Here is a 27,687-nt window from a genome sequence, read left to right on the forward strand (position 1 = left end):
GCAATGCAGGAGACCCACTCCAGTAGAATTGCCTGGATAATTCTATAGACAGAGGAGCCTGACAGGCTACATTCTACAGGGTCACAAAAAGTCAGACATGACTGAACGACTTTCACTTCACTCTGCACAGAAGTCAAATAAGCAGGGTGACAATACACAGCCTTGACATACTCCTTTCTCAATTTTGAACCAGTCCATTGTTCCATGTCTGTTCTAACTGTTGCTTCTTGACCTGCATACAGGTTTCTCAGGAGGCAGGTAAGGTGGTCTGGTATTCTTACCTCTTTAAGAATTGTCTACAGTTGTTGTGATCCACACAAAGACTTTTGTGTAGCCAGTGAATCAGAAATAGATGTTTTTCTGACATTATTTTTAGCCTAATTTAAATTTAATCCCAATCAATAGAGAAGATCAACATTTATTAAACTATATGCCTATAACTGCCCTTCACACTCAGCTGTGAACAATAGCAAGTTAGCAAGACAAAATTAAATTATTTAAATTCAATTATTTCAGCTTCTTCTGTAATAGATAGGAGATCACTACTCAGTCACTGGATATCATTAAGGTTAGGCTAGAGATAATCAGATTTAGGAGAATTTTAAACCTGAAAACACTATAAGTCTGGGTTTCCTGTTAACCAACAGACACTTCTTACTTTATGCTGTTGCCGCTAAGTCTCTTCAGTCGTGTCTGACTTTGTGCGACCCCATAGACAGCAGCCCACCAGGCTCCACCATCCCTGGGATTCTCCAGGCAAGAACACTGGAGTGGGTTGCCATTTCTTTCTCCAATGCATGAAGGTGAGAAGTGAAAGTGAAGTTGCTCAGTCATGTCTGACTCTTCACAACCCCATGGACTGCAGCCTACCAGGCTCCTCCACCCATGGAATTTTCCAGGCAAGAGTATTGGAGTGGGTTGCCATTGCTTTCTCCACTTACTTTATGCACAAGGTGCTAAAAACAGCTGCATAAAAATTTATATTGAACCCAGTTATATGATGAGATACTGATTTTATGAATAATCAATACAGACACACAAGACTGTCATCCTGGTGTCTGAAATTTTCATCATTCATGTTCCTCCTATATGCTTGTCATTATCTCCAAAGATCCCTTTTCAGAAAGAACACAATTACAAGTTACCTGCAAGAAGAATAATTCAAGCTTGTAGAAACGTCTAATAATATCAAGTTTCAATCTATTATTTTCTCTCATAAGAAAGTGATCAGAAAGTAAGAAAGATTCAGAAAGATGAGACTAGCTATAATTCTAGAACACTTAGGAGAGTGCGTTTAAAGAGAAAAAAAGACTTGGCAAATTACAAAAACAGAATGAAGTTTTGATAAGTCAAGAAAAAGTTATAACCAAAAAATGGTAGCTTCTTGAGGGTAAGATTGAAACTGGCTTGCCTACAAAAGTGCTTCTCAAATTTAATGTGTAATACAAGTTACTTGAGGATCTTCTTAAAATGTCTATTCTGATTCAGGAGGTCTGGGATCGGGTTTATTCAGTGTCAGACTTTATTTTTCTGGGCTCCAAAATCACTACAGATGATGACTGCAGCCATGAAATTAAAAGATGCTTACTCCTTGGAAGGAAAGTTATGACCAACCTAGATAGCATATTCAAAAGCAGAGACATTACTTTGCCAATAAAGGTTCGTCTAGTCAAGGCTATGGTTTTTCCTGTGGTCATGTATGGATGTGAGAGTTGGACTGTGAAGAAGGCTGAGCGCCGAAGAATTGATGCTTTTGAACTGTGATGTTGGAGAAGACTCTTGCGAGTCCCTTGGACTGCAAGGAGATCCAACCAGTCCATTCTGAAGGAGATCAGCCCTGGGATTTCTTTGGAAGGAATGATGCTAAGGCTGAGACTCCAGTACTTTGGCCACCTCAAGCGAAGGGTTGACTCATTGGAAAAGACTCTGATGCTGGGAGGGATTGGGAGCAGGAGGAGAAGGGGACGACAGAGGATGAGATGGCTGGATGGCATCACTGACTCGATGGACATGAGTCTAGGTGAACTCCGGGAGTTGGTGATGGACAGGGAGGCCTGGCATGCTGTGATTCACGGGGTTACAAAGAGTCGGACATGACTGAGCGACTGATGTGATCTGATCTGATCTGGGACGGGGTTAAGATTCAGCATTTCTAAATAGACCTCAGGTAGTAATGTTACTGCTGGTCTCAGGATATTTAATTAATTATTCATTTTAGATAAATATTTTCCATCATAATGAAAGGAGAGTTCCAACAAAGGCCTTTTACAATCCATTAGTAGGATGTCCTAGTCACTGGGAATGCTTATTGTCAGGTGTAACACATCACTGAAGTGCTGTACTACAAGAAATGGGAGCAAAAGCATGCATGTTTGGCTCTACTCACTTATTGTTTAATGTGACTACACCAACTGTGCTTCTAGGAGTTGACATACTGGCCACGTAATTCCACTGACGTCCTTCAGGGTCCCATCTTTCTACAGTATTTAGATAACTCCATCCATCATGGCCACCAACAGCATACATTGGTCCTTCAAGTGTGGCTACACCTAAAGGATAAAAATAGCATGAGAGCTCACCTAGGTAGGGCATATATAATAGATATTTCATTTTATAAGGAAGTGACTACTTAAAAACTTGATTTTTATCTATTAATGGTTTTGTAAATAGCCATTTAGTGAATAATTTGCCAATCGTGATTTGAAACTAAAACTAAATATGGTCTTTTAATCCTAGAAAATATCATGGAAGGGTATCATGGTTATAATGCTAAAGACATAGAAAGTAGATGAACACACCATTTCTTGCAATTAACAGAAATGGGAAGATGATTTTTCTCTGTCACAGTTTCAATGTCATTTTTCAAATATAAAAGGTAGATGAGATATGATACTGAATCTTAGATAAATACTAGAACTGTTGGCTCGGAGAAGGCAATGGCACCCCACTCCAGTATTCTTGCCTGGAAAATCCCATGGATGGAGGAGCCTTGTAGGCTGCAGTCCATGGGGTCGCGAAGAGTCGGACAGGACTGAGTGACTTCACTTTCACTTTTCACTTTCATGCATTGGAGAAGGAAATGGCAACCCATTCCAGTGTTCTTGCCTGGAGGATCCCAGGGACGGGGGAGCCTGGTGGGCTGCCATCTATGGGGTCGCACAGAGTCGGACACGACTGAAGCGACTTAGCAGCAGCAGCAGAACTGTTGGCTAAGTCTGATAGATCTTTTTAATCCTTTATTTTTATTAAAGGGATACAAATGATTCCCATAAGACATCTCAGTAAACAGGGGTTTTTGAAGTTTAGTTAGAAATTTGTTCTATTCAGTTCAGTTGCTCAGTCATGTCCAGCTCTTTGCAACCCCATGGACTGCAGCAAGCCAGGCCTCCCTGTCCATCACCAACTCTGGAGTTTACTCAAACTCATGTCCATTGAGTCGGTGATGACATCCAACTATCTTGTCCTCTGTCGTCCCCTTCTCCATCCACCTTTAAATCTTTCCCAGCATCAGGGTCTTTTCAAATGTGTCAGTGGTTCAAATCAGTTGGCCAAGTACTGGAAGTTTCAGCTTCAGCATCAGTCGTTCCAATGAATATTCAAGGATTGATTTCCTTTAGGATGGACTGGTTGGATCTCCATGCTGTCCAAGAGACTCTCAAGAGTCTTCGGCAATACCACAGTTCAAAAGTATCAGTTCTTCCATGCTCAGCTTTCATTATATTCCAACTCTCATATCATACATGACTACGGGAAAAACCACAGCTTTGACTAGACAGACCTTTGTTGGCAAAGTAATGTCTCTGGTTTTTAATACGCTGTCTAGGTTGGTCATAACTTTGCTTCCAAGAGCAAGCATCTTTTAATTTCATGGCTGCAGTCACCATCTGCAGTGATTTTGGAGCTCCCCAAAATAAAATCTGTCACTGTTTCCACTGTTTCCTCATCTATTTGCCATGAAGTGATGCGACCAGATGCCATGATTTTAGTTTTTCGAATGTTGAGTTTTAAGCCAACTTTTTCACTCTCCTCTTTCACTTTCATCAAGAGGCTCTTTAGTTCTTCTTCAATTTCTGCCATAAGGGTGGTGTCAGCTGCATATCTGAGGTTATTGATATTTCTCCTGTAAATCTTGATTCCAGCTTGTGCTTCATCCAGCTCAGCATTTCCCATGATGTACTCTGAATATAAGTTCAATAAGCAGGATGACAATATACAGCTTTGTCATACCCCTTTCCCGATTTGGAATCAGTTTGTTGTTCCATATCCGGTTCTAACTGTTGCTTCTTAACCTGCATGTAGATTTCTCAAGAGGCAGGTCAGATGGTCTGCTATTCCCATCTCTTGAGGAATTTTCCACAGATTATTGTGATCCACAGAGTCAAAGGCTCTGGTATAATCAATAAAGCAGAAGTAGGTGTTTTTCTGGAACTCTTTTGCTTTTTCTATGATACAGTGGATGTTGGCAATTTGATCTCTGATTCCTCTGCCTTTTCTAAATCCAGCTTGAACATCTGGAAGTTCATGGTTCACGTATTGTTGAAGCCTGGCTTGGAGAATTTTGAGCATTACTTTATTAGCATGTGAGATGAGTGCAATGATGAGGTAGTTTGAGCATTCTTTGTCATTGCCTTTCTTTGGGATTGGAATGAAAACCAAACTTTTCCAGTCCTGTGGCCAGGCTGCATTTTCAAAATTTGCTGGCATATTGAGTGCAGCCATTTCACAGCATTGTCTTTAGGATTTGAAATAACTCAACTGGAATTCCATAAGCTCTACTAGCTTTGTTCGAAGTGATGCTTCCTAAGGCCCCCTTGACTTCACATTCTAGAATGTCTGGCTCTAGGAGAGTGATCACACCATGATGATTATCTGGGTCATAAAGATCTTTTTGTGTAGTTCTTCTGTGTATTCTTGCCACCTTTTCTTAATATCTTCTGCCCTCCACTTGGTATCTCTCATTTTCTTGAAGAGATCTCTAGTCTTTCTTATTCTATTATTTTCCTCTATTCCTTTGCATTGATTACTGAGGAAGGCTTTCTTATCTCTCCTTGCTCTTCTTTGCTACTCTTCATCCAAATGGGTATATCTTTCCTTTTCTCCTTTGTCTTTCCCTTCTCTTCTTTTCTGCCAAAGCCTTTGACTGTGTGGATCACAATAAACTGTGGAAAATTCTGAAAGAGATGGGAATACCAGACCACCTGATCTGCCTCTTGAGAAATTTGTATGCAGGTCACGAAGCAACAGTTAGAACTGGACATGGAACAACAGACTGGTTCCAAATAGGAAAAGGAGTACGTCAAGGCTGTATTTTGTCACCCTGTTTATTTAATTTATATGCAGAGTACATCATGAGAAACGCTGGACTGGAAGAAACACAAGCTGGAATCAAGATTTCTGGGAGAAATATCAATAACCTCAGATATGTAGATGAGACCACCCTTATGGCAGAAAGTGAAGAGGAACTAAAAAACCTCTTGATGAAAGTGAAAGTGCAGAGTGAAAAAGTTGGCTTAAAGCTCAACATTCAGAAAACGAAGACCATGGCATCTGGTCCCATCACTTCATGGGAAATAGATGGGGAAACAGTGGAAACAGTGTCAGGCTTTATTTTTCTGGGCTCCAAAATCACTGCAGATGGTGATTGCAGCCATGAAATTAAAAGACGCTTACTCCTTGGAAGGAAAGTTATGACCAACCTAGATAGCATATTCAAAAGCGGAGCCATTACTTTGCCAACAAAGACTCATCTAGTCAAGGCTATGTCTTTTCCTGTGGTCATGTATGGATGTGAGAGTTGGACTGTGAAGGCTGAGTGCTGAAGAACTGATGCTTTTGAACTGTGGTGTTGGAGAAGACTCTTGAGAGTCCCTTGGACTGCAAGGAGATCCAACCAGTCCACTCTGAAGATCAGCCCTGGGATTTCTTTGGAAGGAATGATGCTAAAGCTGAAACTCCAGTACTTTGGCCACCTCATGAGAAGAATTGACTCATTGGAAAAGATTCTGATGCTGGGAGGGATTGGGGGCAGGAGGAGAAGGGGACGACAGAGGATGAGATGGCTGGATGGAATCACTGACTCGACGGTTGTGAATTTGAGTGAACTCCGGGATTTGGTAGTGGACAGGGAGGCCTGGCGTGCTGTGATTCATGGGGTCGCAAAGAGTCGGACACGACTGAGCGACTGATCTGATCTGATCTCTTCTTTTCATAGCTATTTGTAAGGCTTCATCAGACAACCATGTTGCCTTTTTGCATTTCTCTTTCTTGGGGATTGTCTTGATCCTTGCCTCCTGTACAATGTCATGAACCTCCGTCCTTTGTTCTTCAGGCACTCTATCAGATGTAATCCCTTGAATTTATTTGTCTCTTCCACTGTATAATCATAAGGGATTTTATTTAGGTTGTGCCTGAATGGTCTAGTGGGTTTCCCTACTTTCTTCAATTAAGTCTGAATTTGGCAATAATGAGTTCATGATCTGAACCATAGTATGCCCCCAGTTTTGTTTTTGCTGACTGTATAGGGCTTCTCCATGTTTGGCTGCAAGAATATAATAAATCTTATTTTTTCTATTGGATTCTATGAATAGCTCCTTTGTGTTTCTCATCTGCTCTGGGAATTCACGTTACTGGTTCCTCCTGCTGCCTTCTTCACCATCTCAATTTGCCATCCACACTACCTCTCCTATCTCTTTAGCAATAGCAATTAAGAGTTTTAAAATTTGCTTCAGTGTCTCTGTAAGATATGTTTTCTAAAAAATCACACATACAGAACTGAGCTGAATAATTACATAGTCTATCATTTGATATAATTTATCAGTTACATTGAGACAAACAATACCCATCTTGGATATGTCACACTTTAGCTGTGTAAAATTTGGTTCTTTAAAAGCAATGCAATTATTCTTTTCTTAAAAAAACAAACTCTGTAGTATTGAAACATATGGAGTCTAGCACTAAGAGAAGCAGATCTTGACAAGCCATCAGGAGAATCAAAGTTCTTCACTGTTCAAGAAGTCTCTATTCTTTCTTAAGCTTCTTGGGAACCTCTGACTTAAGTATAAATTAGGGCTGCTCTCAAGGAAAGTGGTTTTCTAAATAGCCCTGCCTTCAAACTGCATCCAAAGGCTTTTGCCTAAATATAGATTTGATTCTTATGGGAAGGGACACTAGTAACTAGAAACACAGTGTCTCTCCATTAGCAAGTGTTCTTTTCTCTAAACTGACCTTAGAAGAAAACTTGTAGTTGCATGCTCCTCAACAATATATTCTTTCTAAAAGGTTTTACCCTTCCTGAAGTGGGACCCCTTTAAAATACCATTGGAATGGAGGTACAGTTACAACAAGTATGACACATGAAACAAGGAAAAACTTTCACATGCTTTTACCATTTATTTAAGCTTTTCAGAATTTTCAGACATTTTGAATATGAGTATGACTAAATCTCAATGATATGCACTTATTTAAGCTCTAGTAAATGTACAGTCTTTAGAAACTATACAACATTAAGCTCTTACCTAAACCATGCCTGTGTGTTGACATGGGAGGCATCACTGTCCAGATTTTGCCAACTGGATTAAAACATTCCACAGTATTCAAAGTTTTTAAACCATCTCTTCCTCCCACAACATAGAGTTTGTTATCAATAACAGCAACTCCAAACTGAAGCCTACGCCCATTCATGGTGCCAATATGTAGCCAGCGGTTGGTTCGGAGGTCATATTTTTCAATTGTAGTGGTACCTGTTAAAGGGATATTAAACAATACTAAAAACTACTTGTGCAAAATGTTTTAATCATTTATATTATATTTATGTATCTATATTTATAGTATAGAATCAGTGATTGCAGTTCAAATTAAAATAAGTAGTCCAGATAATTCTCCAACCTGTATGACAAGGCAAGGATAATATTTCACCACTTCTGAATCCAAATGGAAAAGTGAGAATAAAATAGTTTATTTAATATATATGGTTTATATGTTTATCATGACTTCTTTGGCTATAATATGCTATTGTTAGTACTAACACAGGTTCCAGACACCATATTTTACAACAAAAACTGCTTTGGAATGTATTACTAACTGTTTACACACCCATTATGGTTTTACTTGACTATGAACATTCAATGTACTAATTTACGCCCTTTTATTTTACTCAATTTGGTCTGTATGTGTGTGTTTATTTAAAAAACAAATGACTAAAGGAACAGAAAAGAAAATTCCTTTTAAATGGGCCTTCAGTGTTAATTCACATTATTCACATAATAACATTTTTGTCCTTTATTGTGCCCATCTTTGCATGAAATGTTCCCTTGATATCTCTAATTTTCTTGAAGAGATCTTCTTGAAATGAAAGCTAGGTTGCACTGATTACTAAAATTATGGAGGTATTAATGATGAAGTAAGTAGGAAATTATACCAAGCTACATTAATCAACTATATATAGAAGACTTACATTAAAATGATGTAGAAATCTGCTTAAAGCCAAGTTATTTTTTCCAAACATTAAATAAAATATAAAAGATGAATTTACTCTATATCTCTTATCTGCATCTATGAACATATATGACTGATAGTTTTGTATCTTTAATTCTGAAATGTCTTTAGCCCATTTTCCTACTAATCAAAATGTAGATCATCTAGCTGGCTTATTATGGCAACTCTGTATTTGATTGAAAAAGAGTTTTCCTTTTTTTAACTAATCTTTTTCTTTGGGACTCACTTCACATTTTTTTCTGTGTTTATTAATTTTCTGCCCTAAAATGTGGCAAATATTGCTTCTTACTTCATTTCAAAGTTCCTATTCAGCTCTCACTTATGATCTATTCAAGGGTGAACAAAATCAACTAAACTTTTTGGTATTGTTTAGAACAATAGTTCCTGCAGTCGTGAATATATATAATTTAGTTATTTCCTCCATCTTTTTTTTTAATGAACTTAAAAATCACTATATTAGCCCTTATTTGTTCCCTGCCATACTGTCTCTCAGAATTCATTATTTTAGTAAGTTAAAATTTACTGAATACGTGGCATACACAAAAGCCTGAAGTTTAGCATTCAACCATTTAAAAATTTTGACTGTGTGATCATACTGACAACTTTTTGATGACTCTTTTAATATACACGGTAGGGGTTATAGTTAATTACAGCCACTTGTGTGGTATCTATATTTAGCAACTAATTCCAAGTTAATTGTATGAGTCAAAAGGAAATTAAAGACTGAGGAAGTACTGTATTTCCTAAATATCAAAAGGTGAAAGTTCAAAAAGTATCTTAAAAAGATAAATAAAACTACACATTGTAAGAAAAGGCATGCATATAGAAAACATTTTAAGAATGTAAATTGGTATGTTTTTAAATGCAATACTGATTCACATAGATAAATGTTATCACCTTAATATTTTTGCTTTATGTAGGTTTTTTTTTTTCTTTCTTTTTTTGCTCCTATGTGTTCAATCTGGTTTTTCAATTCTAAGACCCTCAAAGAGAGGGGTCAGTTTTGTTGTTGCTGCTCTTTCATCTAAGATAGTGGCAATATAGCAACAAAGAACACAAAATTTGAGTAATAATTCCCAGTCCAGTAGTTCTACGATGCTTGCCCTTGGCATGGCTATCTAACCTTAAGAGCCTTAGTTTCCTCATCTCCAAAATTAAGGTAATAAAAATCTATCTTGTAGCATTACTGTGAGGATTAGAAATGATGTCTGCAAAATGCCAATCAAGGATCAAGTATTCAAAAATAATTATATTTACTATTATTGTAGTTTTCTGTAATTTCCCATAAAGCTTTTTATATTTTCATATACTAGGTATTTCAAGAGTCTCAAAATGATGGCTTTACTTCTTTCCATATCAAACTGTGGTAGCAGAGTCAAGGATTATAGGCTCACATTTCATTCATTTTTGTAAGCTATTAAGGAGTTGAAGATACATATTACCATCTTGTGTAATATATTCATTTGTGTAATGTTAACGTGAAAGACAAGAACCTGAAAAAATAACAAAAACAGTAAATAAACACAAAAACCAAACAAATAAACACAAATTTTCCCATTTCTCACTCCGCTAGTTGGACATTTTTAAAATCAAATATTATAGATAGCCATGTTTACATTTTATACTTAATACCCTTTTGATTTAATATCAAACAAGACACCTTTTAAATTCTGTGCCTGTTCTTTCTATTCAACAAAATGCAGTAAAATATCAAGTTGTTAGACTTAAAGTCTATTATAACATTTTACTGTATTTGTTATTTTCTGAAGAACACTAGTTCTGTGAAGTTACTCTACAACTTTGGAAAATAATTGCAGTTGCAAACTCCTGTTATACAGGTTTATTATTAATTGACATATCTCCTATATGGTCTTCCAATTTCCAATTACACATACCAAAAGAAAAAATAGTTTTCCAGAAGCATAGAACTTTGATTTTTGCATCATTGTCTACAAGGTGTCAAAACATTTCCATGTATTTTTTAAGTGAGTTGATTTTAGTTCCTACACAGCCAATTCTTAATTACAAAATCCTTGCCTCATTGTTTTGGCAACATGGTTCTATAGGTAGAAATCAATGTAAAGAAACAGAACTGTGGGAAAAAAATATTTTAAGAAGTATTCAAGGTAGACATGATGGCTTCAGAAATTTTTCCCTATTCCTATTGAAAACAATTCTTTTGTAAAATCATTATTTTTATTCCAGAATTGAATTGCTGATCTTGTTATCAATGCTTCAAGTTTATTTGTAAATGGTCTTTGGTCATCTATCAGGAAACTGACAGCAAGAAATTAGAAGTCATTCTCCTATTTCTGTCAAAAAGCAAATTTGGAGGACCTCATCCCTTCCACTTATGATAAAGCTGTAAGTTCTCCCTGAAAAGATCTTAGGTTGCAAAGCAAATACTCAAATAAAAAAAAAATGCTGCCATAAGAGTCACAAAATACCCCAAATTGCCAACACAACCTTGTGGAAAAAGGAAGCAAAGCTGGATGTATCACCTTCCCAGACTTCAGACTATACCACAAAGCTAAAGTCATCAAAAGAGCATGGAACTAGCACCAAAACACATACAAAGATCAATGGTACAGAATAGAAAGTACAGAAATAAGCCCCCACACACGGTCAATTAATCTATGACAAAGGAGGCAAGCATATACAATGGAGAAAATATAGTCTTCAACAAGTGGTGCTTCGAAAACTAAACAGCTACATGCAAAATAATGAGAAAAGAACATTCCTTCATACCATATACAAAAATAAAATCAAAATGGTTTAAAGACCTAAATGTAAGATCTGATACCATAAAACTCCTAGGAAAAAAAAGCAAAACACTACTTGACATAAATCACAGCAATAATTTTTGGTTCCATCTCTTAAGGCAAAATAAATAAAAGCAAAAAATAAACAAGGGGTCTAATTAAATTTAAAAGCTTAATTAGAAAAATAATTAGGAAAATACCAACAAAATGAAAAGGCATCCTATGGAATAAAGAAAATGTTTGCAAATGATGTGAAATACAAGAGGTCAATATCCAAAATATGTAAATAGCCCATACATTCAATATAAAAAAAATTAAAAATGGGTAGAAGAACAGAATAGACATTTTTCTAAAGAAGACAAATAGGTAACTGGCAAATGAAAAGATGCTTAGCATTGCTAATTATTAAAGAAAGGTAATAAAAAACACAATGAGATATCACTTCACACCTATCAGTTAACTATCATCAAAAAGTTTCCAAATAACAAATGATGGAAAGGATGTGGATAAAAGGGAACCCTTGTACGCTACTGTTCGGAATATAAATCGGTATAACCACTATGGAAAACGGTATGAAGGTTCCTCAAAAACTAAAAATATAACTATCATATGATCCAGAAATCCCACTATTGGGGTGTATATACCAAAAAACCAAAACGCTAAATCAAAATTATATATCCACTACAATGTTCATGGAGAAGGAAATGGCAACCCACTCCAGTGTTCTTGCCTGGAGAATCCCATGGACGAAGAAGCCTGGTAGGCTGCAGTCCATGCGGTCGCACAGAGTCAGACACGACTGAAGCGACTTGGCAGCACAATGTTCACAGGAGAACCATACACAATACTCAAGACATGGAAGCAACCCAAGTGTCATCAACAAACAAATGGATGAAAAAGATGCTATCAGTTCAGTTCAGTCACTGAGTTGTGTCCGACTCTTTTCGACCCCATGAATTGCAGCACGCCAGTCCTCCCTGTCCATCACCAGCTCCCAGAGTGTACTCAAACTCCCATCCATTGAGTCGGTGATGCCATCCAGCTTTCTCATCCTCTGTTGTCCCCTTCTCCTCCTGCCCCCAATCCCTCCCAGCATCAGAGTCTTTTCCAATGAGTCAACTCTTCGCATGAGGTGGCCAAAGTACTGGAGTTTCAGCTTGACCATCATTCCTTCCAAAGAACACCCAGGACAGATCACCTTTGGAATGGACTGGTTGGATCTCCTTGCAGTCCAAGGGACTCTCAAGAGTCTTCTCCAACACCACAGTTCAAAAGCATCAATTCTTTGGTGCTCAGCTTTCTTCACAGTCCATACATGACCATTGGAAAAACCATAGCCTTGACTAGATGGACCTTTGTTGACAAAGTAATGTCTCTGCTTTTGAATATGCTATCTAGGTTGGTCATACCTTTCTTTCTACAGAGTAAGCGTCTTTTAATTTCATGGCTGCAATCACCATCTGCACTGATTTTGGAGCCCCAGAAAAATAAAGTCTGACACTGTTTCCATTGTTTCCCCATCTATTTGCCATGAATTAATGGGACCAGATGCCATGATCTTCGTTTTCTGAATGTTGAGCTTTAAGCCAACTTTTTCACTCTCTTCTTGCACTTTCACCAAGAGGCTTTTTAGTTCCTTTTCACTTTCTGCCATAAGGATAGTGTCATCTGCATATCTGAGGTTATTGATATTTCTCCCAGAAGTCTTGATGCCAGCTTGTGATTCTTCCAGACCAGCGTTTCTCATGATGTACTCTGCATATAAGTTAAATAAACAGGGTGACAATATATAGCCTTGACATACTCCTTTTCCTATTTGGAACCAGTCTGTTGTTCCATGTCCAGTTCTAACTGTTGCTTCCTGGCCTGCATATAGGTTTCTCAAGAGGCAGATCAGGTGGTCTGGTATTCCCATCTCTTTCAGAATTTTCCACAGTTTATTGTGATCCACACAGTCAAAGGCTTTGACATAGTCAATAAAGCAGAAATACATGTTTTTCTGGAACTCTCTTGCTTTTTCAATGATCCAGCAGATGTTGGCAATTTGATCTCTGCTTCCTCTGCCTTTTCTAAAACCAGCTTGAACGTCTGGAAGTTCATGGTTCACATACTGCTGAAGCCTGGCTTGGAGAATTTTGAGCATTACTTTACTGGCGTGTGAGATGAATGTAATTGTGGGGTAGTTTGAGCATTCTTTAGCATAATATTTCATTGTGTGTGTCACACACACACACACAGTAAAATATTATTCTGCCAAAAAAGAGGGAAATTCTGCCATTTACAGTAACATTGATGGGCCTAGACATATTACGCTTAGTGAAGTAAGTCAGACAAATATAAATCTGTACATGATATCACTTATATGTGAAATCCCCCAAAAAATGAATGTATATCAAATACAGAAAGGGATACACACATACATTATAGAAAACATTTTTGTGGTTACTAAAAATGAGAGGGAAGGAGGGAGGGACAAATTAGGGGTATGGGATTAACAGATACAACCTACTGTTAATAAAATGGACAAGTAGCAAGGATCAGAGCCATTATCTTGTAATAACTTAGAATATCATCTAAAAAAATACTGAATCACCATGGTGTACACCTGAAACTAATATAATAAGTCTATACTTCAATATAAAGAAATTAAATTTATCATAGAAAAAAAATTGCCCTCATAAGAGAAAAAGTACCTATTATCAGTTAATGAACTCTAATGAAAGGCTTATATCCCATAAGGCAATTGTAAAAAAAAAAAAGTATCAGAAAATTTATATTACTTTATTTATAAAAATTAGCTTTAGATGCACACATTTCAACATGGCTTTAATACCACCCTCACAATTTGGAGGGTGTTAAGAGTAATTATGAGTCCCATGGACAGAGGAGCCTGGTAGGCTGCAGTCCCTGGGGTCGCTAAGAGTCAGACATGACTGAGCGACTTCCCTTTCACTTTTCACTTTCATGCATTGGAGAAGGAAATGGCAACCCACTCCAGTGGTCTTGCCTGGAGAATCCCAGGGACGGGGGAGCCTGGTGGGCTGCCATCTATGGGGTTGCACAGAGTCAGACACGACTGACGTGACTTAGCAGCAGCAAGAGTAATTAATTTGCTTCTGTTACCTTTCATAGCATCCATGCCTCCTACAGCATAAAGTGCTCCCATCGTTGATTTTCTAGGCCTTGTCCTAGGACTTTGCATCATGGGTCTTCTCTCAGGTAAGAGATGATACTTCATAGCTTCCATCAGGAGTTTCTGACATTCAAGATCACCAGTAAACATGGAGCTGTTTTCAAGATCAGCCAGTAACTGAGAAGTAATGATACATGGTATATGAAGTAAAGAGCAGATCATTAGAAGTAACATCTTCACTTATATAATTTTGGAGGAAACTCAAGCTAATTCTAATGCATGTGTTATTATTTAATATTTTAAGTTACTTAAATAACATATTTTATGACTAAAACCCTCATGGTAGCAACTAATTTATTAATGAAAATTTTTTTGACATACCATTCCTCATTTGAATATGTATTTTGCATACAATCTCCAGGAGTAAAAGTGAAAAAGCACTCATAAAATGTGTTACTGAAAGTGAAGTAAATGGCTGTGTCTGCACAAAGCAAGCATCTCCTGTCCTACTGCATGTAGCTAGAGAAACAATCAAATTTTTGGTTGATTTAAGGGAGGTAGAGCAAACATGACCAATTAAAGTAATATCACCATGGGGGCTGCATCTTTATCATCAAATCAAAGCACAAAGCAGGTGTTTTTTATCTATATATGTACATGTATACACAGGTAAAGTACATGTATTAGTAATTAGGTGATTCATCATCAGTAGTATATGATATCCATCTTTTCTAACCAATGTTGCCTGACAGGTAATATGATCCCAATTGAATGAAATAAAATCTAGGTAAAGTATTCTTCCTGAGACTAGTTGAGGAGAAGTTACTAGCCTTTTTAGAATTTTTCCAAGGGTCATTTAGATTGGTTCTTAGAAGTTTGGAGCCCACATTATCATAGGGCATTGTCAGGAACAGCAAGCAGGTTGTTGGAAAGGAGGAACTAATCTTACCCCATAAAACTTCCCTGAAGTTTCCTGTGATGCACTGGTTAACCTCAGCTGTGTTCTCACCCCACTTGTTATCTCTGATGGATCACTGTTTTGACTTGGCTGGTGAGATTCCAGGTACCTCTTTATGAAGTATAAAATTAAGGGCTTCTGAACCTGTATACCAGTGCACCTCAAATTTTTAAGAGTCATCTGAAAAACTTGCTAAAATACAGATTCCTTGGCTTCAGCTGCATAAATTGCTTCAGTAGGTTTGTGGTGGGGGCCTGAGAAGCTGAGTTTCAAACAAGCTTCCAGTCTTAAAAGTAAATATATACTGGGAGTTCCAAAGATGGTAGAGAATAAAGACTCTGAACTCATCTCTTCTCCCGGGCACATGAAAATTACAACTATTTCCAGGATAACTATTGATTTAAAAAAAGACCAGAACCTACCAGTAAAGATCATTTACAACTAAAGATGTAAAGAAGGAACCACAAGTTGGATAGGAGAGATAAAATCTTGGTAGTCAAGACCCAGAATCCTATGGTGGGTGACTCACAAACAAGAAAATAATTACAACCCCTCAAAAGAGTGAGGGCTCTAAGCCCACATTGGGCTCCCTAGTCCAGGTGTCCTGTACCAGGAAGACTCCAGACTATTTAGCTTTGAAGGTCAGCAAGGTTTACATTCAGGAAACTCAGAGGGCTGTGGAAAATAGTGACTCTATACTTAAAGGGAACACACAAAGTTTCACATGGTTTGGGATCCAGGGAAAAAACAGGAACTTGAAAGGAGCTACTAGCTGATTTTAGAGTCACCAGGAAAGGCAATAGACAGCTCACCTTAGAATCAGACATGGGCAGCAACCGTTGTGAGAGTTCATTCTACCATGTGGACACTGGTGCTAGCAAGGGCCATTTTGGAAACTTCCCTTTAGCTTAATAGCAGCCAGACCTGCCCCTATCAAATAGACTACAGGCACTAATCCTGGGATGCCTCAGGTGAAACAACTAACTGAGAAGAGACATAAGCCTACTCACCAGAAGATGTGGTGTATACACACACACACTGGAGTACTATTCAGCCATTAAAAAAATTCCCATTTGCAATAACATGGATGGTCCTGGAGTGTGTTATGCTCAGTTTATACATATATATATATATATATATATATAATCTGCCATACACTTGAAACTAACATAGCATTGTTATGTATTTCAATAAAAGTTGATTACTGACTATAATGATGCTCTAGTGCATCTGAAACTCTTTAATATGGTTTCAATCATAGCAGTTAATTGCTCATATTAGTTAGTAGGTTTTATCCAGAAACGAACTCCTTCCTAGAGTCTCCTCTGGGATGCTACTGTAATAATTACTATCACCTTTCCTAGAGGGTGGTAGGAAAAGAAAAAGAGTTAGCTTTAGTCATTTCTCCTGTTTGTTACAAGTGCTGTTTGGTGAGAGAAAACTGAAACTAATGAGTACACTGAAGTTTGGAGACTATTTGTAGGTCTTTCATTAAAACTTCTTTCCCCTCTCTCCTATCATTATTAATATTGCTAACTGAAGGCTGTATTTGTCCTTCTGTGAAACAAATCCTGTACTAGAAATTCTCCATATAAAACAGATAAGGAATAGATTAATGTCCAGTTGTCATTTAGAACTATAATTTCCATTACCTGGGTAAGTTTCCATACCTGTGGTGGAAGTAACGGCAATCTGATGTAAGAAAGCAGCATTGCTAGGTCTTGTTGCCTAGCCTGCACATCATGCCCCACCCACAGCATTAGAGCATGGAAAATGGTTTCTTCATCAGGCACATTAATGTCATCACTGCACAAAAGTTTTGAAATCTCATTAGCTGGAAGGAGGAGGAATTCTTGGTTCTGTATTACCTCGATGAAGTGTTCCTAGAAAAGAGAGATCTACTGAAATTTTGTACTTTAACTTCTTAACAAAATAAGCTTATCAAAGCATTTTACTTTGTTAAACTTCAGAAAAATCAGAGAGACAGATATACGCATTTATAAAAAAAATAGATACTATTGCCGGCCATGAGAGGGGGGTCGGATGTGCCTTCTGAAGCTGAGGAACCAAAGAAGGCCTGGGGGAGGCTGTGCATTTGATGGGGCAACATACTGAATTATTTCATGATGAGAAAAAGAGGTCAATTAAAAACTCCTTCCTCTTGTGAAAAAAACACGATTAATCAAGGAAAAGGTATATTTTACAATGAATAAAGATCTACAAGTTAAGGTTTATCTGAAAGTGACTCTTATGAAGTTGTTTGTTGAGGGATAGTGGGGCTATCTTTCAATTTTTATATATTTTACCTTAATTCTCTCTTCTGTCATTTGTGCTGTATTTTTGTCAAGTATCAAATCTCAGGCAGTTATGTTTCAACTTTTTAAATAAAAACACTACTATGTTTTTCCTATTTATAATATTATACATATTTACTTGACAACACAATTAGCATTTTGAATATTTTTCATCGTGAAGATCTTAAGTTTAAATGCAGTAAAATATATTTTTGAAATTGATATGAAGGAATATTCTTATCTCATTATTTTGCATGTAGCTGTTTAGTTGGTAACTTATATTGCCTAGTACATTGATATTTTGGAAGCAGCTTAAGACAGTCTCTTTATAACTGGGGGATCTGGATAAACCAGATCACTCTTTCATCTCCATTCTGAGTTTAGTCATTGTGGGAGATGAGACTTCTGCCAATGAACCACTTATCCCCTTGAGTTTATTCATTGTGAAACTTAGTTAACCTAATAACAAAATTCTCCATACATCAATCATCAAGCTTGATAGTCCCAACAGGAGGCTCTAAGACCTTAAATTCCAAGTTGACTTGCCTTTTTCGACAAAGATCCTCCTTGTGACTAAGGCAAGCACCAGGGGGAGAACTGGTGATTTTACTATAGCAGATGTTCCTTGTTGAAAACCTTCTCACCTATAGCACAGTGGTGACTTTAGTACTAAAACTAATAATTCATTACACTTGTACAGCACTTCATACTTTACAAATTTCTTTTAGAAACATTAAGTCATCACCAATGCAATCTTGTGGAAAGTGTAATTACTGTGATGAGATAACAGGCTGTGAATTGGTTTGATCTCCTGCACAGTAAATGGCTAAGTGTGGACTCATATCTATGCCTTCAGGTCTACTTCATTTTATTTGATACTGCAACTGACTTTCATAAATGACATAATTTTTATGAAAGGGTTAAGAAAAAGATAAAACACTCCAAAACTTATGGCTACCTATTACTGGTAGTGTATGTAAACTTTGAAGTTGTATAACTATTATGCATGATCCCATATCTCGTTCTCCTTTCTATCTAGTGTCTGATGAAAGAAAATAAAAATAGAGAGAGAGAGAAAAAAAAAGAGGAAGATTAGCCTAGTATATAAAACCTCAATGGCTAATTAAATGATATACATATGGCACTGAAATATCCAGTACTATAAAACAGATATTTAGTCAAGCTTAAAGATTAATTTTAAATTGTTTTATTTTACTCCTAATTTCAAGGTAAATGCTTTCTTCTAATCACATTCCAAAGTGTCTTTTGTGTGTGTATGTGTGTGCCCTTGATTTGGTATTCATCTTTTAAAATCCACAATTACATTGTGTTAAATCATATTAAATTAATATAGCCTATTTCCTGAATGTTTCATCAATGCAGACTACTATTTATATGACTGTGATGGTCAATTTTATGTGTCGACTTGACTCAGCACTGGAGTCTTCTGGCCAAACATTATTCTAGGTGTGTCTGTGAGGATATTTCTGGATGAGGCCCACTCACATTAGAGAAGACAATCTGTTTATTCAGTCTATGGTTCAAATGACTAAATTCTTAGAAGTTAATATTATTCTTAGACATTAAAGTTATTTGCATTTTATATTATCAATACAGTATTATAAAATCATTATTATAGCATGATCTTGGCATATTTTACCAAATTTATAATAGACACTAAAATAACTAAAGAGGGATTAAAGGAGACAACATTATTGCATTTTTATGTACATCCTGCTTTAGCATTCAGTTTCAGTCACATAATAGGCAAAGGAAGACAAGTTCATTTTGAGCAACAAAAATAATTCAAGCTGTTTATCAGAATGTGTTTTGTCAGCAAGAGTAAGACACCAGACAGGAAACTGTTAATACATAGTTCAAGAATTTAAGTAATTTAACAGGAAGTTTTCATGTTTGGCTTTTGTAGTAGGATTAACCTTTGAACTGCTGTTCTATAGTTTATGTGGCATCTCTATTTAGGACATATGAATATAAATAGCATAATTAAATAACATGTTAAAATGTCAATCCTTTATAATATGATTCTCGATATAAAGGTATCATTTCAGGAACATGTTTAAAACTTCAAATATTGAAAAATGACCAAGGGTGGGAACACCAGTGGGGAAGTTTTACAAGAACTTTTTTAGAGAATCTAAATATTGCAAGTTTGAAAATTTTAAGGTCTATATAAAACTCTAGAAATACTTTTTAATTATATATATATGAATTATAGAATTGTAATATTAATTTTATTGTTGCTTTTAGTTGTGATTCTTTATTGTTCACTTTTATGTACTTGTCTTTGATTTTTGAATCTTAAATAAATGTAGCTATTTCTTAGCTTGAAATTTTATCTTTTAATTTGATTTAGCATGAATGGTAAGGATTTATTTAATATCCTCTGTCTACTTGTCTCCCTACAGATAATCTATATTTCATGTCACTGTCACTTGACTGAATAAAGGTAGTCTTATCCAATGCAACTTTTAAAGAATTAACATTAAACATGTTGATTTAGTTTATTATAATTACTAGTAGAATTGAGAGGGACTTTAAGTTAATTAAGGAATTGAACTGTGAATTGTTTTAAACCAAAATACATGTTTTAATTGGAAAATAAAAAGTTCATTCAATAGGATGGTCTGACTTACTAATTTAGACAGTTTTTAAGCTCCTCCAGTTAACACTGAGCCATTAAAATTTCCTTTTTACATATTGAATGATATATAAATTTCATTAGAAATAATAATTTGTACAACTTTATGAAGTTCTAATAATATAAAAACATCACAGAAATTATTAATCTTATTACTGTGGATTCTACTTGAAATATATACTTGTCCAGTTTAATTATTGCTAATATTTTCACTTCTCAAAGTTCTGAGGTTTAATTAAATCTTTTTAGCTTAAAAAATGTGAAATTTGTTTGTATACAGATCAACCAGACCGATATTTTTACCTAATATTTATTATATGCAAGTAATTTGAAAATTATGTAAATCTATATTGCTTTTTAATGTTATCCCAACCTTATAATCTTTACCTTGGAATGGTTCTAAACATACATATCAGTAAACATTTCATTAGGTTAGATATTGTGTTAATATATTATAAATACAACATGAATCAATTGATGTTACCATTGTGTATCTATATGCCACATTTAGGAGCTTTGTACAGCCTTGGGCATCTCCAAATGATAGAATCCCTAAGCAGTTTGAAGGGTGGAGCTGCTTTATAAGAAAATTGGAGCAGACTTCAATGACTTGAGTCAGCTGCAGGAGACAAGCTGCAGCCAGCAAACTTTCAATAGTATCTTCTTTCAATTGCAGGATACCTAGATTGTTTGAAAAGTTAAAGAATGATTATATATTCCATAAAGAAAGACACAAATATGCTAGAGAGCTAAAAATTTCAATTTATCTCATTAATAAGGTTATTTTTTTTCTAGCGTACAGTGACTATTTAGGGAATGCCTTTTGAGGTGAATATATGCAAGTGAGTCTGTACAAACACTAACAAGATGGCTGAAAGGAGCAAGATTATAAAAAACAACAGGAGCAAATGAACTGTGAGTATCATCATTGCAAAGAACAGCAATTTCTGGTTTATATACCATCTTAGACCTGTATATAAATCTAATATCAAATATTGTCTACACTAGGACTCAAGAAACTTTATGATACATTAAATAAGGATCATGGGGCTTCCCTGGTGCTCAGACAGTAAAGCATCTGCCTGCAATGTGGGAGACCTGGGTTCAATCTCTGGGTCGGGAAGATACCCTGGAGAAGGACATGGCAACCCACTCCAGTACACTTGCCTGGAGAATCCCATGGATGGAGGAGCCTGGCGGACTACAGTCCATGGTGTGGCAAAGAGTTGGACACGACTGAGATACTAAACTTTCACTTTCACATAAGGATCATATGATGGACTATACAGGTATCTGTCATTTGTGTGGGAAAATGTCTTGGTATATAAGAACATTAAGCTTATATGTCAATTTTTTTTGCATCTGCATTTATTAGCCTATTAGGGTGACTTTGCTCAAATATTATGCCTGGAATTAATCACTAGCACTTCTTTAAAAGAAAGAAAATGCTGCCAAGTGTCCTCAGATAAAGAACTGCTTATATGATTATTTTCTTAGGTACAAAAACAGATTCTGCTAAAATACCCATAAAGATTTTTAAAAATCTAGATCAGAGCAATTTAAGCTGTTTAATTTTTATTGATGTATCATTATTTTTAAGCAAGAATTACTGATGAATCATTGTAAATGTTATACTATTTTGATAGGTTATATTTCTATATTTTTGTTTTAGCCATGCTTAGAGAAGTTGTAAATAATATTTCATATGGGTTATATAAACTATGAATTATTATTTTATAATTTTGCTTTATAAAATACCATAATATGGATGCTATCTATTTGCATAACTATAAAATATAATATTACAGTATTTGGTTCAACCTTTAAAATATGTTGTAAAAGGATCCAGTCCATTAGCAGACTTTCTTGTATTGTTTCCTATCTGGATTTTGAAAGGAGAGCCCTGCCTCTATCTCATGAAACTCAGAAGTACAAACTATTCTCTGAATCAGATATAAAGTTTCACCTGTCATAGACATTGAAACTTGGCCTGGTTATGAAGAATGATATTCATTTCTCAATGAGTGAAACCATAAAACCCATAGAAGAAAACAGCATAAAAGCTCCTTGGTCTTGACTATAATTTCTTGGGTAAGAGACCATAAGCACAGGGGAAAAAGCTAAAACAAACAAGTGACACTACATCAAACTAGAGAACTTCTCCACAACAAAGGATACAAAAATAAATTGAGAAGAAACATGCAGAATGAGAGAAAATATCTGCAACTCAATAGCACAAAAGCAAATAATACAATTAAAAATGGGCAAAGAATCTGGATAGACATTTTTTTTCCCCAAAGAAGACATACAAATAACAAACAGATACATTAAAAGATGCTTAACATCACTAAGCATCAGGGAAATGCAAATTAAAACCACGAGATATCACCTCACACCTGTTAGGATGGCTATTATCAAAATGAGAGGAGACAGTTAATGTTGGTGAGGCTTTGGAGAAAAGAGAACCCTCGTACATTGTTGGTGAAAATATAAACTGGGTCAACCATTATGGTAAACAGTAAGGAGGCTCTTTAAAAAAAAATAAAGATTAGAACTACCATCAGTTCAGTTCAGTTCAGTCGCTTAGTCATGTCCAACTCTTTGTGACCACATGGACTGCAGCACACCAGGCCTCCCTGTCCATCACCAACTCCCAGAGCTTACTCAAACTCATGTCCATTGAGTTGGTGATGCCATCCAACCATCTCATCCTCTGTCATCTCCTTCTTGTCTCGCCTTCAAGCTTTCCCAGCATTAGGGTCTTTTCAAATGAGTCAGTTCTTCGCATCAGGTGGCCAAATAACTACCATGGGGTCCAGTAATTCCACTCCAAAGGAAAGAAAAACTGGGTCTTAAAGGGGTAGCTGCTCTCCCATGTTTTGTTGTTTTTCTTTAGTCACTAAATCGTGTCTGACTCTTTGCGGCCCCATGAACTGCTATGTTTATTCAGCATTATTCACAAAATATGGAAATGACTTAAATGTCCATTGACAGATTAGTGAATTAATACAAAGTGATACACACACTCAAGAATAATATTCAACCATGAGAAAGATGGAAATTCTGCCATTTGTGACAACATGGATAAAACTGGAGAACATTATGCTAACTGAAATAAGATAAAGAAAGAAAAATACTATATGGTATCACTTGTATATGAAATAGAGGTATGAAGGGAAGATGGGGAAATGTAGATTAATGGGTACAAACTTTCAGTTATAACAAGTTCTAGGATATGAAGTACAGCATGGTGATTATAGTTAATAGTATGGTATTGGGTACTATGGGCTTCCCAGGTGTTGCTAGTGGGAAAGAATCCATCAGACAATGCAGGAGACATAGAATATGAAGGTTTGATCCCTGGATCACAAAGATCCCCTGGAAGGGGGCACACAACCCACTACAGTATTCTTGCCTGGAGAATCCCAGGGACAAGAGGAGCCTGCAAGGCTACAGTCCCTAAGGTTGCAAAGAGTTGGACACAACTGAAGCAACTTAGCATTGGGTACAGCATACTTGAAAGTTGGTAAAAGTGTATATTAAGTGGTCTCACCAACAAAACAACAGAAAAAGGGTTAACTATATGAGATGTGTGAATTACCTTGATCTTGATAATCATTCCATTATATGGGTAGGTGTGTATATGTGTTAGGTCCATACCATTTCTGTCCTTTATTGAGCCCATCATTCTTGAAGAGATCTCTAGTCTATTTCAAGAAAGATGGGTTCAATAAAGGACAGAAATGGTATGGACCTAACAGAAGCAGAAGATATTAAGAAGAGGTGGAAAGAATACACAGAAGAACTGTACAAAAAAGATCTTCATGACCAAGATAATCATGATGGTTTGATCACTCACCTAGAGGCGGATATCCTGGAATGTGAAGTCAAGTCGGCCTTAGGAAGCATCTCTACAAACAAAGCTAGTGGAGGTTATGGAATTCCAGTTGAGCTATTTCAAATCCTGAAAGATGATGCTGTGAAAGTGCTGCACTCAATATGACAGCAAATTTGGAAAACTCAACAGTGGCCACAGGACTGGAAAAGGTCCGTTTTCATTCCAATCCCAAAGAAAGGCAATGTCAAGGAATGCTCAAACTACCGCACAATTGCACTCATCTCACACGCTAGTAAAGTAATGCTCAAAATTCTCCAAGCCAGGCTTCAGCAATACATGAACCGTGAACTTCCAGATGTTCAAGCTGGTTTTAGAAAAAGCAGAAGAACAAGAGATCAAATTGCCAACATCTGCTGGATCATCAAAAAAGCAAGAAAGTTCCAGAAAAGCCTCTATATCTGCTATATTGACTATGCCAAAGCCTTTGATTGAGTTGATCACAATAAACTGTGGAAGATTCTGAAAGAGATGGGAATACCAGACCACCTGACCTGCCTCTTGAGAAACCTATATGGAGGTCAGGAAGCAACAGTTAGAACTGGACATGGAACAACAGACTGGTTCCAAATAGGAAAAGAAGTATGTCAAGGCTGTATATTGTCACCCTGTTTATTTAACTTCTATGCAGAGTACATCATGAGAAATGCTGGACTGGAAGACACACAAGCTGGAATCAAGATTGCCGGGAGAAATATCAATAACCTCAGATATGCAGATGACACCACCTTTATGGCAGAAAGTGAAGAGGAACTAAAAAGCCTCTTGATGAAAGTGAAAGAGAAGAGTGAAAAAATTGGCTTAAAGCTCAACATTCAGAAAACGAAGACCATGGCATCTGGTCCCATCACTTCATGGCAAATAGATGGGGAAACAGTGGAAACAGCCACTGACTTTGCTTTTTGGGCTCCAAAATCACTGCAGATGGTGATTGCAGCCATGAAATTAAAAGACCCTTACTCCTTGGAAGGAAAGTTATGACCAACATAGACAGCATATTAAAAAGCAGAGACATTACATTGTCAACAAAGGTCTGTCTAAAAAGGCTATGGTTTTTCCAGTGCTCATGTATGGATGTGAGAGTTCGACTGTAAAGAAAGCTTAGTGCTGAAGAATTGATGCTTTTGTACTGTGGTGTTGGAGAAGATGCTTGAGAGTCCCTTGGACTGCAAGGAGATCCAACCAGGAGATCAGTCCTGGATGTTCATTGGAAGGACTGATGTTGAAACTGAAACTCCAATATTTTGGCCACCAGATCTGACTCATTTGAAAAGACCCTTATGCTGGGAAATATTGAGGGCAGGAGGAGAAGGGAATCACAGAGGATGAGATGGTTGGATGGGATCACCAACTCAATGGACCTGGGTTTGTGTGGACACCCGGGGTTGGTGATGGACAGGGACGCCTGGTGTGCTGCACTTCATGGGGTCACAGAGTTGGACACGACTGAGTGACTGAACTGAACTGAACTGAATTGATGTATATGTGTGTGCATGTATTTGTTGCTCTGTCATATTCGACTCTGAAACCCCATGGACTATAGCATGCCAGGCTCCTCTGTCTATGGGATTCTCCAGAAAAGAATACTGGAGTGGGTAGCCATTCCCTTCTCCAGGGATCTTCCTAACCCAGGGATTGAACCTGGGACTCCCACTTTGCAGGTGGATTCTTTTCTGTCTGAGCCACCAGGGAAGCCCTATGTATATATAATCATCAAGTTGTATACTTTAAATATATATGATTATATTTGTCAATCATTCCTCAATAAATTTGGAATGAATGAATGAATAAATGTTTCTTGGCCCCCAAACTGTTCCTGTTACCTTTGTTTTATGGTTTGAGTAAATATGACATTATTATTTCAAGAAATGAAACTAAATCTATAGAGGTAGAATATTCCATTTCCACTCTTAGTTTTACAAATGAGAATGTATCCACAACATGAGACACAGAGAGAGACAGACAGACATGCTCTTTGTGTTAATATAGCTATATTTTCTCATGGCCCCAAATTTTATAGCATATTATTTACCTCTTCCTCTTTTATACTATTGAATTTAAATGCTGACTCTGTCACTTACTATCTTAGGAAATTTACTTAACTGGTCTATCCTTCAGTTTTCTCACTAACTAATAATAGACTCACAGGCTAATAATAATGTGAGTTATAAGATACAGAGATATTGTGAGGATTGAATGAGTTAATACATACCAAGCACTTACCTGTGTAAGCATACTGCACCAAGGAATTAAGTGCATTAGGATCAATTCCTTCCATCTTGACCTCTTTTTGTTTGGCTTCAAGCACATCATTAGTAAACATCGCAGCAAAATAATCAGACACTGCACTAAGAACCAACCTAGAAATAGGAATGTTTCATAGGAACTTAAAACAGTCCATAATCTCACTGAAAAGCATGAAATACAGTCAGTAAATGTGTAATACTGATAAGAATGCTTTCTGTGTATATATTTCATATTTCAGCAAATTATAGTGAAATTAGAAAAGTAAATTAAGTTTATTTTCTGTAGATAATTTGTGCTGCTTTTCTTCATTAATTTCTCTATGTTTAGCTCTTCTAAATATCACAGGGTGACATGGATCATATGGGCTAATGCAGATAATTTGTGCTGCTTTTCTTCATTAATTTCTCTATGTTTAGCTCTTCTAAATATCACAGGGTGACATGGATCATATGGGCTAATGCATTTTTAATATAATGACATAAAAATCTATTTTCCTCAAAGCTCCAATTTGTAATCAATGGACTGATACTTTCTCATTCATACTTGCTATACTCAGTATACTTACCGATGGGCTGGAATCCGGAGATGTCCAGCAATGAGTAACACATCACACAGTTGTTTCTCTTTCAAGTAGTTCTCCATTTTTTGAAGAGTTTGTTGTGCATGGTTTACAGCATGGAACTGCTCCTCAAATCTGCTAACACTCATGTCTTCAGCATGCTGTGTAGCCAGTCTGAAAGGGGCATAAGTGTGAGAATATGGTTTGTTTCTCCTAGTGAGTGTGCAAATATCCAGTGGAAATTTAGGTACATCACTCCTAAAAGAAATAAATTGAATTAAAGTAAACAATATTTGCCCACCAATTCTCAATATTTTACTATTATTGCTCCATAACTTCCATTACGGAGAAGGCAATGGCACCCTACTCCAGTACTCTTGCCTGGAAAATCCCATGGATGGAGGAGCCTGGTGGGCTGCAGTCCATGGGGTCGCTGAGGGTCAGACACAACTGAGCAACTTCACTTTCACTTTTCACTTTCATGCATTGGAGAAGGAAATGGCAACCCACTCCAGTGTTCTTGCCTGGAGAATCACAGGGACGGGGGAACCTGGTGGGCTGCTATCTATGGGGTCGCACAGAGTTGGACACGACTGAAGTGACTTAGCAGCAACCTCCATTAAAGTGAAGTGTCATGGTTAGTATTTATATCTGGAATGTAACCATGGATGTAGTTATGTGTAGTAC

The 27,687-nt window shown here is 36.7% G+C and overlaps 1 protein-coding gene across 1 annotated transcript in view; it reads right to left on the minus strand.

Annotated features, from left to right (window-relative positions):
* Nucleotides 1–27,687, minus strand: part of KLHL4 (kelch like family member 4) — a 105,233-nt gene that overhangs the window by 36,642 nt on the left and 40,904 nt on the right. Inside the window, exons 2-8 of the mRNA XM_070783584.1 lie at nt 27,007–27,174; nt 26,418–26,554; nt 20,784–20,980; nt 17,017–17,229; nt 14,379–14,565; nt 7,515–7,739; nt 2,387–2,549 (exon numbers count right to left, since the gene is read on the minus strand). Of these exons, the coding sequence (XP_070639685.1) occupies nt 2,387–2,549; nt 7,515–7,739; nt 14,379–14,565; nt 17,017–17,229; nt 20,784–20,980; nt 26,418–26,554; nt 27,007–27,174 (1,290 nt within the window). The remainder of the gene's footprint in view (nt 1–2,386; nt 2,550–7,514; nt 7,740–14,378; nt 14,566–17,016; nt 17,230–20,783; nt 20,981–26,417; nt 26,555–27,006; nt 27,175–27,687) is intronic.

This window comes from Bos indicus, chromosome X (genome assembly GCF_029378745.1).
Source record: "Bos indicus isolate NIAB-ARS_2022 breed Sahiwal x Tharparkar chromosome X, NIAB-ARS_B.indTharparkar_mat_pri_1.0, whole genome shotgun sequence".
Lineage (NCBI taxonomy): Eukaryota > Metazoa > Chordata > Mammalia > Artiodactyla > Bovidae > Bos > Bos indicus.